This window comes from Epinephelus fuscoguttatus, linkage group LG19 (assembly GCF_011397635.1).
Source record: "Epinephelus fuscoguttatus linkage group LG19, E.fuscoguttatus.final_Chr_v1".
Taxonomy (NCBI): domain Eukaryota; kingdom Metazoa; phylum Chordata; class Actinopteri; order Perciformes; family Serranidae; genus Epinephelus; species Epinephelus fuscoguttatus.
In genome coordinates, this window is record NC_064770.1 from 24,381,681 (window position 1) to 24,396,180 (window position 14,500).

The 14,500-nt window shown below is 42.7% G+C and overlaps 1 protein-coding gene across 2 annotated transcripts; it reads right to left on the reverse strand.

Annotated features, from left to right (window-relative positions):
• Positions 1–279: 279 nt before the first annotated feature.
• Positions 280–11,851, reverse strand: proza (protein Z, vitamin K-dependent plasma glycoprotein a). Of its 2 annotated transcripts, none has more exons than XM_049561886.1 (9): positions 11,682–11,851; positions 7,522–7,657; positions 5,790–5,941; positions 5,635–5,659; positions 5,433–5,546; positions 5,194–5,328; positions 4,091–4,206; positions 3,892–4,009; positions 280–1,290 (listed from the first exon to the last, which is right to left on the reverse strand). In XM_049561886.1, the coding sequence occupies exons 2-9, from the start codon at positions 7,598–7,600 to the stop codon at positions 755–757; spliced, it is 1,275 nt and encodes a 424-aa protein (XP_049417843.1). In that variant the 5' UTR covers positions 7,601–7,657; positions 11,682–11,851; the 3' UTR covers positions 280–754. The 2 variants fall into 2 exon arrangements, with proteins under 2 accessions (XP_049417843.1, XP_049417842.1); XM_049561885.1 differs by having other exon boundaries at positions 7,522–7,660.
• Positions 11,852–14,500: the final 2,649 nt, after the last annotated feature.

Genomic DNA, 14,500 nt, shown 5'->3' on the forward strand with positions numbered 1-14,500 from the left:
CTGGTAGGCGGAGGGATACAACTACGAGGCGTTACGTCTAGTCAAATATTGTTTTCAGTAGTTTTAGATTGTTTTGTTGATGTTTATTTATTGTCTATTGTTGTTCCTGTCCGCTAGTGTCCATGTTTTTATGTCTGACGACCCCCTTAAAAACGTCTACGAGGCATCTACTTACAGTATATCTACTGTGACATGTGCTCATTATATCCAATAGTATATCCAAATGTTCAATCTTTAAGAACTAGTACATATACTCTCAATGACAGAGCAGACATCAGGTGTGTTGTTAGGGTTTATTACATTCATAGAACAGTGAATACCTGGAGTGTTACAAGGTGCATGTCAATCAGTACAGTAGTCGCCTAAAGTATCATCACATATAGGTTATTAAAAGGTATGTCCACATCACAAAACACATGCTGAATAATTCATTGTATTTCTTGCTGCCTCTGACCCTCTGGTTGGCAGACTCGTACATGAAGTGCTTCTCTGTTTATGTTAACAGAGCGCCATCTTGTGGATAAATAAGGAAGTCCACAGAGACAGATAGGAATCCTTGACTGTGACTATATGGTTGGTATAGTTGTTCCTATAAGAGATGGATATTGTTAGAAGACAGAGGATGAAACAAAGGTTGAGCTAGATATGCTCGATGAAAATGTTCATCTGATTCCCTGCTTTAAGTACTTATTCACCTGCATTATAATATATTTTCCATGACTAATAACCTCCATGTTCTCCCTGAGTACCCTGCCTAACGTGAACCCATGAGAGACCGCAGCCAGCCGAGGTGGCGAGACACTTTCTGGAAGATGTACCCTTTGTTGCAGTCAGCCCCTGGAGGCTGGCTGACCACCCCAGTAAGGAAGAACACCTCCCTGTACAGGGTGAGTAAGGGGCTGCCGGAGCTCATGGTGCAGTCGGCGTTGGTCCGGGGAGTAGTGCAGCCCATTTTATTGGTCATCAGGTTGGGGTGAGTCTCCAGACACTGTGGCAGGCGGTTGTACGCCAGTTGGTTAAGCTTTAGCTGGCCCTGGAAAGCAGCGGCCGAATTTGATTCTTTCCAGCCGGTGACAATGGCCGGGAACTCTCCGTTCATAAGGATGCTCTCCGCAAAGTCTCTTTCTGGCACACAGGCAGCAACCACATCCTTCATAAACCTGATGCGATCACGGAGCTCAATCACAGCCAGGTCATTTTCTGGGTTACCTGACACGTAGCGCGGGTGGATGTGAACTAGTTTCACGTACAGCACCTGCTCTCCAGGGTCATGGCTGATGGTGCGCTTGCCTGAGGAGGTGCAGGTAAGACAAGACATTTGGGATGATGGCATTGCTCAAGCTCATGCACACATGCTGACATGTTGCGCTGCAATGACTGGTTGAACAACAAGTTAATTGACAACTATTTTGATAGTCGAGTAATCATTTCAGTAATCTCTGGGCAATAATGCTGAACGTTTTCTGGCTGCAGCTTCTTAATGTGAAGATTTAAAGCTTGTCTGTAGAAACTGAATATTTTCTGATTTTGGACTGATGATTGGGCAAAACAAGACATGTAAAGGTCCAGTGTGTAGCACTTAGGAGGATATATGGGCAGAAGTGAAATATAGTGAGTATGTTTTATTTGGTGTCTAATCACCTGAAAATAAGAATTGTTTTTTTTCTTTTTTTTTTGTTACATTAGAATGAGCCGTTTATATCTACGTAGGGAGCTGGCCCTTGTTTATCGAGATCTAGTTTCTGTAGTAGCCCAGAACAGACAAACCAAACACTGGCTCTAGACAGTTTTTCGCATTTACGTGTTGGCCACCTTAGTTAGAAGCCACTCTGCGACGCAAATTTGCGAATCCTAGGATAGCGAAGGAATGCCCTGCTCTTCACTCCCTTCAATTGGCTAGTACTCATTGCCGTCCTTGGTTGAATTGGTTAGGATTAGACATGGTGGTTAGGGTTAGGGTTCTTTTACCAGTTTAAATTACGGGGTCCACTAGTTTTGGAGAGGAAGAGACCTCTGCGGATAATTTGGCTCACTGTAAAAACCCTCTGAACATTTGAATCTTAGGTTATCAGAGAAAAAAAGATGAGCACACATTAGCAGGTGCTAGGCAAACGGCCTGGCTCTGAAATGCCAAACAGCGTCAAAGAAACAATGATTTGTAATGTGACACTGCTTAATTCAGTGTTTGAAAAGGTGAGCAAATATTAAGATATAAGAGAACAAGGGTGAGCACACATAGCAGGCCCAAGACGTAGAGCCTGTCAATGACAAGCCGAACAGCATAGAAGAAACACTTATTTGTGATGTGGTTCTACTGGTTTGAATCACCTGTTCCATTTGTTTTGGAGAGGAAGAAGGTCGCCGAAGGGATTATATAATCTGGAGAAGTTTCAGATGGTTGAAATCTGCAACCCTCATCATGAGACACCACTAAGGGCTTGTCCCAATACCCCCCCTTAGCTCTGCCCCTTGGCCCTACCACTACATTTGCGCGTTCCCGTGAGGGATAGTGGTGTCCCAATTCCTTTTTGCATGTAGGGGTAGGGGGCATAACGAGGGGTAGTGGGTATGAAACTAGCCCTTCAGAGCGAGGAATTTCAGATGCTGACTTGCCAGCGAGGGGTAGACGTCGCCATGGCTACCACCGAGCAAGAGACGGGGAAAAAAGTTCATACACAGCTAACGTTACTGTCATCAGGTTGCTTGTTAGCTAGCTAGCTAGCTCGCTCGCACTATCTGGCATCTGTCATCTGTCCTGTTCTGCAAAGTTGTCAGATTTTTCACATTACGATAACACGCCAGCTAGTATAACGATGCTGCCTCGTAATGTTAGCTGGTTAGCTACCTAGCAAGCTATCAGAAGTCCCCTGTCGTCTGTTGTTCATCAAACGAAGCATGATGAATACAGCAAACGCGATAGGTAGGATGAACTCAACCGGAGACTCCATTGTAGATACTGGTTGTAAATGTAGATGGCTCGCAGCTTCCTGTTTAAAATAGTTACGTATGCGTGAATATAACCGATGCAGTGACGTAGTGAGTGGTGTGCCAATTCCTAGGGAAAGACTTCAACCCCTACCCCTTGTTGCTTCATTTCGAGGGCCAAGGGATAGTGGGCAAGGGCTAGGGGTAGGGCTAATGGCTAAGGGGTAGTGGACAAGGGGGGGTATTGGGATTGGGCCTAAATCTCCCTAAATCTTACACACTGCTCCTTTAAAGACATCAAATTAAGCTCTATGAAATTACAACATGCATTTTTCACTATTTTATGGCAATTAATGGATTAATTTGAGAAAATAATCAGCATCTTAATTGGTAGAAATAATTGTTAGATGCAGGATTGACATGTGGATCTTTTGTAAACTGTGATCATTTGTCACTGACGTCTCTGACTTTCATAGCATTTAACACTCAAAAACAGTGTAGTAGAATAGCCTTTCTCTTAACCTGTGCTGTGTTTGTGCTTAAAAGAGGCATTAACAGTGTTTTTTGAAATAATTCATTATACAAATATTTAAGTTATGTTTTAAAAACATCTACTGTGATTTGGTTTCAGTGCAGCTCAGTCCAAAATATTTCGGAGCTCAGAAACAGAAGAGGTGAACTTTGACATGTATAATCTCCACATTGTACACAGTTTTCTGAATTTAAAAAAATGGCATTGTATGTATTTTGTAGGGTACAGCCCTTTTTTGAAGATATTTGGCATTTTTAAGTGAAATTTGTTTGGGGATGATGGGTGTTATTTCGTACTGTGCGATGTCCTATTTCAGTTGATTATTGTTTGTATATAACTGTTGCAGCATTAAATGTTGCTTCATTTATTAGCAGTATAGAATATTTCTAGCAATAACAGTGGTGACGGAATGGTCATGTGTTTTGTCTACTTACCGACAGCCACCTGGAAGGAGTTGTATTTGTTGGCACACTGAGCTGAAGTCAGGACCAGGTTCTCCTTCAGAATGACGCCGCTACAGTAACCTTCGGACTCTGTGCTCTTCAGAAGAGCCTGAGAACAACACAATGGCGAGCAGCTGTAAGACTCTGGTTTATCGTGACCTGTGATCTCTTATAGTTTGAGTGTTCCTACCTGCCAGGGACACTCCAAAGAAGAACAGGTAAGTCCTTCAAAGTTGCTGCGAACATTGCTGGACAGTCTGTCATCCCACCGACTCAGAGTGTGCACCTTACCACAGGGGTACGTGACTGAGGGAAGAAAGGTAGATGGTTTTCAACACATTATTTCTCCTGCTGAAATCACATTTAGTCATCTTTTTTTTTGCAATGTACTGTTAGAAGTTTTTTTATTATTAAAAGAGGAAAAAAAAGGGTCGGGGCTAGCTAAGGATCGGTTCAGATTTAGGTGAGGAGAAAACACATAGACAGTGAAACAGTTCCCACATGAAAGTGCTCACAACAAGGTCTGTGGATTATCTTGAGTAACCAGGTCATGATTTCTGGAAAGCAACATTGCTGTTGAATTTTTTAAATGTATTATTTGGGGCGCTTTAGGCACCACAAGCTGAGTGCCATCTAGTTCCATTATATTTGAGAGAAGGCAGATATCTCTATGGCTGATATCGCCAACACTCAGCAACTCAAACAAAAACTATCTAGACTGATAGAAAGCACTACAGGTAAGAGAAACGGTATGTATTTTTGATTTTGGGTTGAACTGTCCCTTTAACTCTAAGCCCAACCCCCCGTCTACTGAGATGTTTAACTTGACAGATACCTCTGCTACGCCTAACTATAACCTAATCTAGATACTACCTCAAACTGCAGTGTCAACCTGCCAAGGTGCAGTGATGCGCAAAAATCCATTTTAAGCTGAGATGCAGGACTTTATGTTTCTAAGTTGGAGAAGAAGGAGATTTTAGCAGGAATGCTAATGTGGGTTGTTGATCAAATTCTGTGGCTTTTGTGTTGCATCGCAGGCTGCTGTCTGGCTTGGCGAGACAGTCAGTGCTGATGTACGTGCAAGGATTTGATTTCATTTTGCAATTCATATACCTTATCATTTATCTTCTGCCTTAGAGTCTCATTTTTTCTCGATTTTTTTTTAATGCATATTTGCATATTTAACCTGAGATTTCCAATGACTGCTTCTCGGTAATTGTTGTGCTCATGACAATGAATAACTTGAAATGCATTTTAATTCCAGCTGGATTCAAATACTGGAAACAGACGTACCTGCAGGCAAACACTTTTCCCTGTCCGTGTTGCTGAGCTTCCATCCGTGGGCGCAGGAGCACTCGTAAGATGTGTAGCCTGGTTTACAGAACTGGGAGCAGCCTTTGTTCTTTTCCAGCGTGCACAGAGTCTCATCTGCACCATGGACACACAGGGGTAAGGTTGCAGCACTCACACGCCAAATAACAAGTGCATTAATGTCGACCATCACGCACAACTTGCGGATGCCTCCTCCTCACCTTTTTCACAGTGGACCCCTGAGAAACCCGACTTGCAGACGCAGTCGTAGCCTCCCACGCTGTCCGAACACATGGCTCCATTCTTGCAGGGTTTCTCTGCACATTGGTCTCCGTCTAAACACAAACAGCAAGTCTGTGAGAAGATCAAATGTACTGCTAATGACTGTGCAGTGATGGAAAAGCACTTTAATGCAGCACTTACCAATGTAGACAGACCAGAAAATATCCTGCGGGAGAAAATATGCATGATAAGTGAACAGTTGAAGCTGCATGAGGTCATTCACACAGTGCACTCATGACAATATGCAGGCTGAGATAAAGACAAAGCAAAGAGGCACAGAGGAGGGAGTAACTCACAGTGCGGTACGAGTCCTGGAAGATCTTTCTAGCCTCCTCGTAGCTGCACACTTTCTCCATGCAAACCTGCTCCAGGCTTGGAGGGTTACCGCCGCCAATGTTCCTCTTCTGACGGGTGATCACCGAGCTCGCCTGCTGCTTGTCCAGGAACACTGAAGGAACAGTTAATGTCTCAGCTGGCTCATGACTGACCTTTACCTGTTCAAGACTTGAAGCTGTGCAGATCTTGTGTCATTAGTAATACCAGTTTTTTAGAGATTCTAAAATAGTGACATACTATAGTAGCTATTAATTGCCAGAAAAATAATCAACTGTAAAGTGCATGTTTTCTTAAGTGTAAAATGACCCGAAAATAAAAAATCTTTGTGTTTTTGTTTGTATCTACACCTCTGCGGATAATTTGGATCCTGGTTAAAACCTCCCTAACGATGAACACTGAAGGAATCCTGACCAGAAATTTACACTTGGCACATGGGAGAGGTTTCAGCTGGTTGCAATCTACAATCCTCACCACTAGATGCCACTAAATCCTACACACTGCTCCTTTAAAGGTGCTGTCAGCAATTCCAATACAATACTTTTTGTCAAATTTGGCTAATATCTCCTCACAAACAGCTCGCTGTCTGTTCTGTGTGTGCGCTTAAAAAAAAACTCTGATGTTCATACACTGCCTTTTTCTGTAAATGGGAAACAAACAAAGTGGCTCGAACCAAGCTACACGACACTATTCCAACACCAACAGAAGCGTTTATGCTCGTGCTCGTGCACAGGACAGGGGAAAGGCCTTGGATGTATAAAAACAGTGGTAGTGGGAACAGAGAGGTAAATCTTGCATGTGCTAACTTGCTGAACTTCCGGAACTTTGTCAACAATCGTTCTCCAGAATCGCTGTCTCACTCTTCAGGTCATTGCCAAGAAAGAATGCTGAATGTTTTTTTAGTTTCTGCTTTCAAATGTGATTATTTGATGCTTTATTTGTTTGTTTTTTTTCGTTGTTAACTAAATCATTTCATAAACCAAAAAATAATTCGTGAGAATATCAGGCAGATTAAATATCGTTCACACTTTTGTGTAAATAAAGAGTAGCATGTATTTTTTCAGACGCACTGAGCTGTGATGACCACGTCACTTCCTGAGAGCGTCCTTGCTGGTTGGGGACACGTAACCATGGTAACCCGAGCCAACCTCAAATCTGTCTGCGGTTTTACAATAACTTAAAAATACATTACACCTAGCAAAGTGAAATCTTATATTTACACTGAAATTATGGCATTATAGAAATTACTGGGCTGTCTATGTCGCTGTCCTCCACTGTCTGTTATGAACGTTGTTGTCTGCCACATTGCATTGTGGGACATTTATGCAGGCGCAGTGCTCCGGGTTTTTGCTGGAAATAGTGCACGTCATATGCTACTGGATTCATACAGAATCTTACATATAAACATCATCAAGATGCTACCTAAGAACAGGTTGTGCCTTTAAACCGAGCAGAAGCAAACAAATGTGCAACCAATGAACAGAACTAAACTAACCCAGATGTGCGGCGTCTCATCCGCTGAGAATAAAGCTCCTATTTGATAACGTCACCACCCTGAAGGTCTTTAAAACAGCAAAGAGACTCTGTCATGTCATGTAATCAGCTTGACCTCCTTTTAATTCCTCATTTCTCTTTTGTGTCTCTAGAGCTCAGACTACACCATCGTCGACCTCTACAGACCCATCTGGCTCTCACCTGACTCGGGGGTCTGAACGGCTGCCGCGGCCCACGCCAGCAGACACAGCAGAGCAGCAGATGTGGTCCAGGAGTTCATGGTGACACCGACGCCCGAGCTGAGTTGAGTTATTGGTGCAGTGGGGAACAGTGTGTTCTGCTGCAAACAAGATGAGCAGATTAAAGACAGGATGCACGGGAAAATCAGAAAGAGACAATGAGATGTAGAAGCTCACTGTAGCATTGGCACCGCCCAGGGTTCATTAATGTTTTACTGGAAGATGATGGCAGCATCTATAGCGCTCACAAATATGCTCTAGTCATTAATAAACGATAGATGACTGCGTTCATCAGATAAGACAATAATGCTGGAGAAACAGTGGGGCAAATGAATCAGTCAAAACTAATAATGGATTGAAGGAGAAAATCTTATAATTATCCTCCTGAGACTTGAACTTTTGTTTGGTGTGCATTTTTAATTTCTCCTAGCTGTCTGAGATCAGTAGAGCCTGATAAGTATAAAAACCTAAACAGTGTCAACAACAATAAAATCCCAATGTGACAGTGTCTTCGCTTGTTACTGATGTTAAAATTGGTCAAATCTGTTGCCATATCAAACTACAAAAAATATTAATCATGAACAAGTTTAATTGGTACGGTGGTGCAGTGGTTAGCAGTCGCCTCAGGGCAAAAGGGTTCCTGGTGCAATCCCAGGAGGGAGCCCTTCTGTCTCCCCGGATCAGCGTGGGTTTTCTCTGGGTACTCCAGCTTTCTCCCACAGTCCAAAGACATGCAGGTTAACTGGTACCTCTAAATTGTCCGTAGATGTGAATGTGAGTGTGAATGGTTGTCTGTCTCTATGTGTCAGCCCTGTGATAGTCTGGCGACCTGTCCAGGGTGTACCCCGCCTCTCACCTGTCTCCTTACAAGACTTAGCAGATCTTGTGTGCACTATGAAGATCTCTTCTAGTCCGCTGGATATCCTGCCCACAACTTTGCTGAAAAATGTTTTCAGCACTATTGGTCCATCTCTGCTCTCCATAATCAATAGCTCACTGGTTTCTGGTCGTGTCCCGTCCCATTTCAAGCAAGTGGTTGTTCAGCCGCTTCTCAAAAAGCCCAATCTGGACCCCGCTGTTCTTAGTAACTACTGGCCCATTTCCAAGCTGCCCTTTGTATCTAAGATTCTAGAAAAAGCAGTTGCAAACCAGTTAGTGACAGCGTTGAACAGTTACACTATCTTAGATAAATTTCAGTCCAGTTATCGTCAGTTACATTCCACAGAAACTGCTCTTCTCAGGGTCTCCAATGACATCATGATGGCCTCCGATGCCGGTAAATCCACTATTCTGGTTCTGCTTGATCTCAGTGCAGCCTTTGACACTGTTGATCACCACATCCTTTTAGACAGGCTGAGGGACAGGGTAGGCATCTCAGGGACTGCCCTCCATTGGTTTAAATCCTATCTGTCTGATTGATCCTTTTCTGTGGCTGTTGGCCCTCATAAATCAGAGTTTACCTCCCTTTTTTGTGGGGTGCCCCAAGGTTCAGTGCTTGGGCCTATCCTCTTTATGCTATACATGCTCCCTCTCAGAGATGTCATCAGCAATTTTGAAGGTATCTCATACCATATGTATGCAGATGACCTCCAGTTATATTTTTCTTTTAACCCTGATGGGACCGATGGAATTGACTCACTGTACGATTGTATGAATGTAATTAAGGACTGGATGGCTACTAACTCCCTTCAGTTGAATGCAGCTAAAACTGTGATTTTAATTATTGCACCTGATGCCTCAGCATCTAAAGTGGCCAGCTGCTTAGGGTCCCTCAGTGCAAATGTGCACCCCAAGTTGAGAAGCCTTGGGGTCACATTTGATCAGGCCATGCTCTTCGATGACCACATCAAGACTGTCACTCGCTCCTGCTTTTTCCACCTCAAAAACATTTCCAAACTCAGATCCATGTTAACTTATTCCGAGCTAGAAATGATCATCCATGCTTTTATTTCCTCACGTCTGGATTACTGTAATTGTCTTTTCACCTGTCTCAATAAAACTTCATTAGACCGCCTCCAACTTGTTCAGAACGCTGCCGCCAGGCTTCTGTCCAGATCTCATAAGTTCACTCACATCACTCCAGTCCTGGCATCCCTGCACTGGCTCCCTGCTAATTTCAGGATCCAGCACAAGATTCTAATCATCACTTACAGAGCCCTCCATGGTCAAGCACCTGCATCCTTGATGGACCTGGTGTCCTTTCACTGTCCTGTCAGGTCACTGTGGTCCGCTGAAGGCCACCTACTTACTGTCCCTCACACAAGATTAAAGACGAAAGGTGATTGCACCAAAATGGTGGAATGCACTACCTCATGAGCTGAGAGCAGCCTCTTCCATGGATATTTTTAAAAAGCAGTTAAAAACACATCTGTTTAGGCTTGCGTTCCATTAATTGTCCATTGTATCATCTCTGTATTTCACTGCACTTTACTTTTTATTTGTTTTTGTGTATTTTGCATTGTTTCTGTTATTGTATTTTTTGTATTTTATCTTGTGAAGCACTTTGTGAGTCCTCTCTGTGAGAAGTGCTATATAAATAAAATTTACTTACTTACTTATTTACCCAATGTCAGCTGGGATAGGCTCCAGCCCCCCCGCGACCCTCAAGAGGATAAGCGGTTAGAAAATGGATGGATGGAAGTTTCAACCATAAAATCTAATCAGGTTTTGTCCACTTTTGTGTCAGAGTCAGCTGCACACTGACTTGGCAGAGATGGCTGCCATCTTGTTTTTACATGGATTAGTGTACTGTGCTCTTGCTACCACTAGGTGGCACAAAAAGTGTCCACAAACGAGGACAACAGGTCTGAGTTAAGTAGAATGAAGTATGAGGTCAAGTAAACCCAAAATGTGATGTCGTCATAACCTCCTGAGACCATGTGTCCTCATATGAAGACATCGAATTTACTTGACCATATACGTCATTCTACTTAACTCAGACCTGTTGTCCTCATTCATGGACATTTTTCTTTATGCCATCTAGTGGTAGTAAGAGCACAATACACTAATCCAAAAAAACAAGATGGCAGCCATCTCTGCCAAGTCAGTCTGCAGCTGATCCTGACACAAAAGTGGACAATGTACAAAACCTGATCACACTTTATGACTGGAACTTGTTTATGATTAATATTTTTTGTAGTTTGATATGGCAACAAATTTGACCAATTTTAGCAACAGTAACAAGCTAAGACGCTGTTAATTAGGAAGTACTCCTCTGAGGACATTGCGACTTTATTGTTATATTGTTTGAGGACATTGGGACTTAATTACCATTGACAATGTTTAGTTTTATATACTTATCGGGTCCTACTGATCCCAAATAGCTAGGAGAAATAAATACCAAACAAAAAGTCGGGTCTCAGGAGGATATGAGGACGCAGGGTCCTTGTCAGCTCAGGATATTTTTAAAAACATGCATGCAGCCATGTTTTAGCTGTTGCTACATGATCATGTGATACACTCATATAAAATGCAGAGCTTGTATGTTTACTGTAGTACCATGACTATGCACATCAATAATTCAGTTTGATTATTAAGCATGAGATTTTTTGTAAACTCAAATCAAACCTTCCTCTCCTGAAGAAATCTAATACTGTACAATGTTGTAAATGCGACTAAACCCGTCTTATTCTCATGTTTTGTTTGCTTGTTTAATAATTAATGAAGCTCCAGTAAATGACCTCATGCTGTTTTATCCTGACTGAGTCATTGTTGTGCTGCTGCCATGTTGGTTCGGCCTTATTATCTGTTTACACAATCTAAACAAACACTGAATGCGTTTTAAATGATATAATTCACGTTTACAGCTCTGACAGTCAGCTCAGCAGGGTACAGTGTGTTTATCTGAGAACCTGCGCTTTGTGTGTGCGTAGCTTCTTAGCAGCCTGATAGCATTTAGCTCATGTGATGTTATAAAACAAAAGCAGGAGCCAGACTAAGTGTAAGACATATTCTGTTCTGCACAAACAGTCCGGACTCTGCTTCTCTACAGGCTGCTGCTGCAATATTACATGTGCAAGAATAACATTTTGACATACCCGTCTGTTTTCAGGGCGGGTCCTACATGTTTCTGCGTAACGGTGCCAAACAGCAACATTGACAGCAGTGATGCTCGGTACCTACCGTCCCGGACTGGATCACGGTACCGGCCCGGTCTGGTCCCTGTCGCTGCTCGCTGGTCCTAAAACACACCGCAGCCTCCTGCACGGATCGGGCCTACTGATCCCGAATAACGGATGATGACCACATCCAAGAAGCCTGCTCGCTGTTTACTGCCGATGGTGAGTGTAATGACAGAGAGCAGCCACTGGAGGGAGCTGTAAGACAGAGCTGACTGATGGTGCAGTACAGTGGGTTCCCCTGCACGACCTGTGTGCAAGATAGGGACACTTTCACTTTGATACTAAGAGCCTGCAAGACAGATGTCATGTTACATGTGTGTCTTGTGGTACTTGAGCACTAGCAGGCCTCTGTGTTGTCAGTTGTATTACCTTTTAGTGTTTTACTAATGGGTTTATCTTATATATGATTTTGTTTGTTTGTTTGTTTGTTTGTTTGTTTGTTTGTTTGGATCCAAATATTTTATTTGTTTGTGTCAATAAAATAACTAACTTACTATCTAGGATTTAGGGGCATCTATTGGCAAACATGGTACAGAATATTCACAACTATGTTTTCATTCATTTACCTGAAAAATCATGTTTCTTGTTTGTTAGTTTTTTACCGTAGAGACATGAGTACAGCGTTCATTCCTATGAAAGTTGCTCAGTGCCACATGAAACCAAAATGGTTCAACTGTCATGTATGAAATTACCTGAATGATCTGCTGTCGTCTACTTTTGGCTAACTTGCCGCTAACCTGAATAGGGGGCGTCACGGTGCTGCAGTGGTTAGCGTTGTGGCCTCACAGCAAGACAGGGGTTTCAAACCTGGGTAAGGGAGCCCCTCTGTGCGGTGTTTGCATGCGCTCCCCATGTCAGTGTGGGTTTTCTCTGGGTACTCCAGCTTCCTCCCACAGTCCAAAAATATGCAGGTGAAGTTAATTGGTGACTATTCAATTCCCCATAGGTGTGAATGTGAGCGTGAATGGTTGTCTGTCTCTATGTGTCAGCCCTGTGATAGTCTGGCGACCTGTCCAGGGTGTACCCTGCCTCTCGCCCAATGTCAGCTGGGATAGGCTCCAACCCCCCCACAACCCCAACAGGATAAGCGGTTACGCAAAATGAATGAATGGATGAATAACTAATAATAGGGATAAAATAATTCAGTCAGGCAGCTCTTGTAGACTTTCCAAATTTTATCGGACAGAATGGATCAAATCCTGATAGTGGAAGGAAAATGTCTCTACTGATTTACAGACATCTCTTCTGCCTTGTAAGTTAATGGGAAAAAGTCTTTTCAGGCCACAGGGCATCAGGTGACAGAACAGGAATATGTAATTACACTCTTTGGCCACTATAGATATTGGCTTCAAAGCCTGGCACATTTCCTATGGACCTGGCATGAAGCCAAAAAAGCTCTGTTTCCGCAATATGAAATTACCCAGATTATCAGCACTGCTTCCACATCATTGGGCCCATAGAGCAGGTGTACTAGATACTTCCGTTACTTCCAGTTTAGCACTTTGGTTTTAAAAAAAAAAGATTTAATCTTGCAAGTCTGTTACACTTTCCAAATGTTATTAGACAAAATGGATCAAATCCTGTTAGTAAAACAAGCTATTTTGTGGGGGATATGACACTCAAAAAAGTCTCATTCCCAAAGTAATTCAATGGAAAAGAGTCTTTTTGTACTTCTTGGGGGCCTGATCTACCTACAGAGCGGGTCCTCTGCCACAGAGTCCACCATTTTGTTCTACAAGAGCCCAGAACAGACAAAAAACTCTGGCTCTAGATAGAGTAATTTTGGTTTTCTCGATTTTTTTGTCAGCCACTGTAGTTCTCCTCCATTCTTCACACACATGGCGGAAGTTTCACTTCTGCAACCTTACCGCTAAATGCCACTAAATCCTACACACTGGACCTCTAAACTAATACATAGTAAATTGATAAATTGATATATACATAGGCCTATTTTTTTCCCTGGATATTTTCAGGCTCTATAAATCTGTCTAATGGGACAATCTGAGAAGGAAAAGACACTCTTTGGTTGGACTGCTCATGACTTTTATCAACATAATAGGCAAAAAAGTATTAGTTTGGAAGCTGCTTTTTAATTTTTAGCCTGGGTTTAGCATGTTCATGTATTTGTGCATGTACAGATGATACACTTAGGCATATGCACACATGCATTTAAAAAACACAAAGGTTTAGGGCTATCACTGCTGTTTTCCTCAGCAGTGTGATCAGAATCAGGGACTCCTCCGACGTGCACACTTGATCAAACAAAATGGGATGCTATCTGCTGTGATCAATAGGAGAGGCTTAACTGCAAACAAACACACGAGTCTAGACAACAGCAAACACCCAACGACCAGAATGGGGCTCTACACAAATCAGCTAAAGCAGACAAGTGAAAATCAAAGAGGACAGAAGGATTAGATGGAAACTGTTGAGAAACTGAGGGCAGAGAGGCTGTGAAGTTTTTGGCACATTGAAGAACAGTCTTACAGATACATATCTACAATGAAAAAATAAAAGCTGGAAGATTTATAAAAACGTTTAGTTCGCTCAGGAGGAGTTATGAGCCTTTAGAGCTGTTGCATTTTTGATGTTAAACTTTGTGATGTGCGATTCTTGTACAGCGATGATCAAACACACAATGATAAGAGCTGCTGAAACTAGGCCATCAGGGCTATGCTTTCAAAACGCAAAGTCCCTCCTCAGTGGCCTTATTTCAATGGGATTGTTTGTGAGAGCAATGTAATTTGCAGACAGAGCCGTGGGGCTTTAGTCTCAGCTGCAGCCGTGTTAAATGTCTCCATTTCCCAAGTCTAATAACGG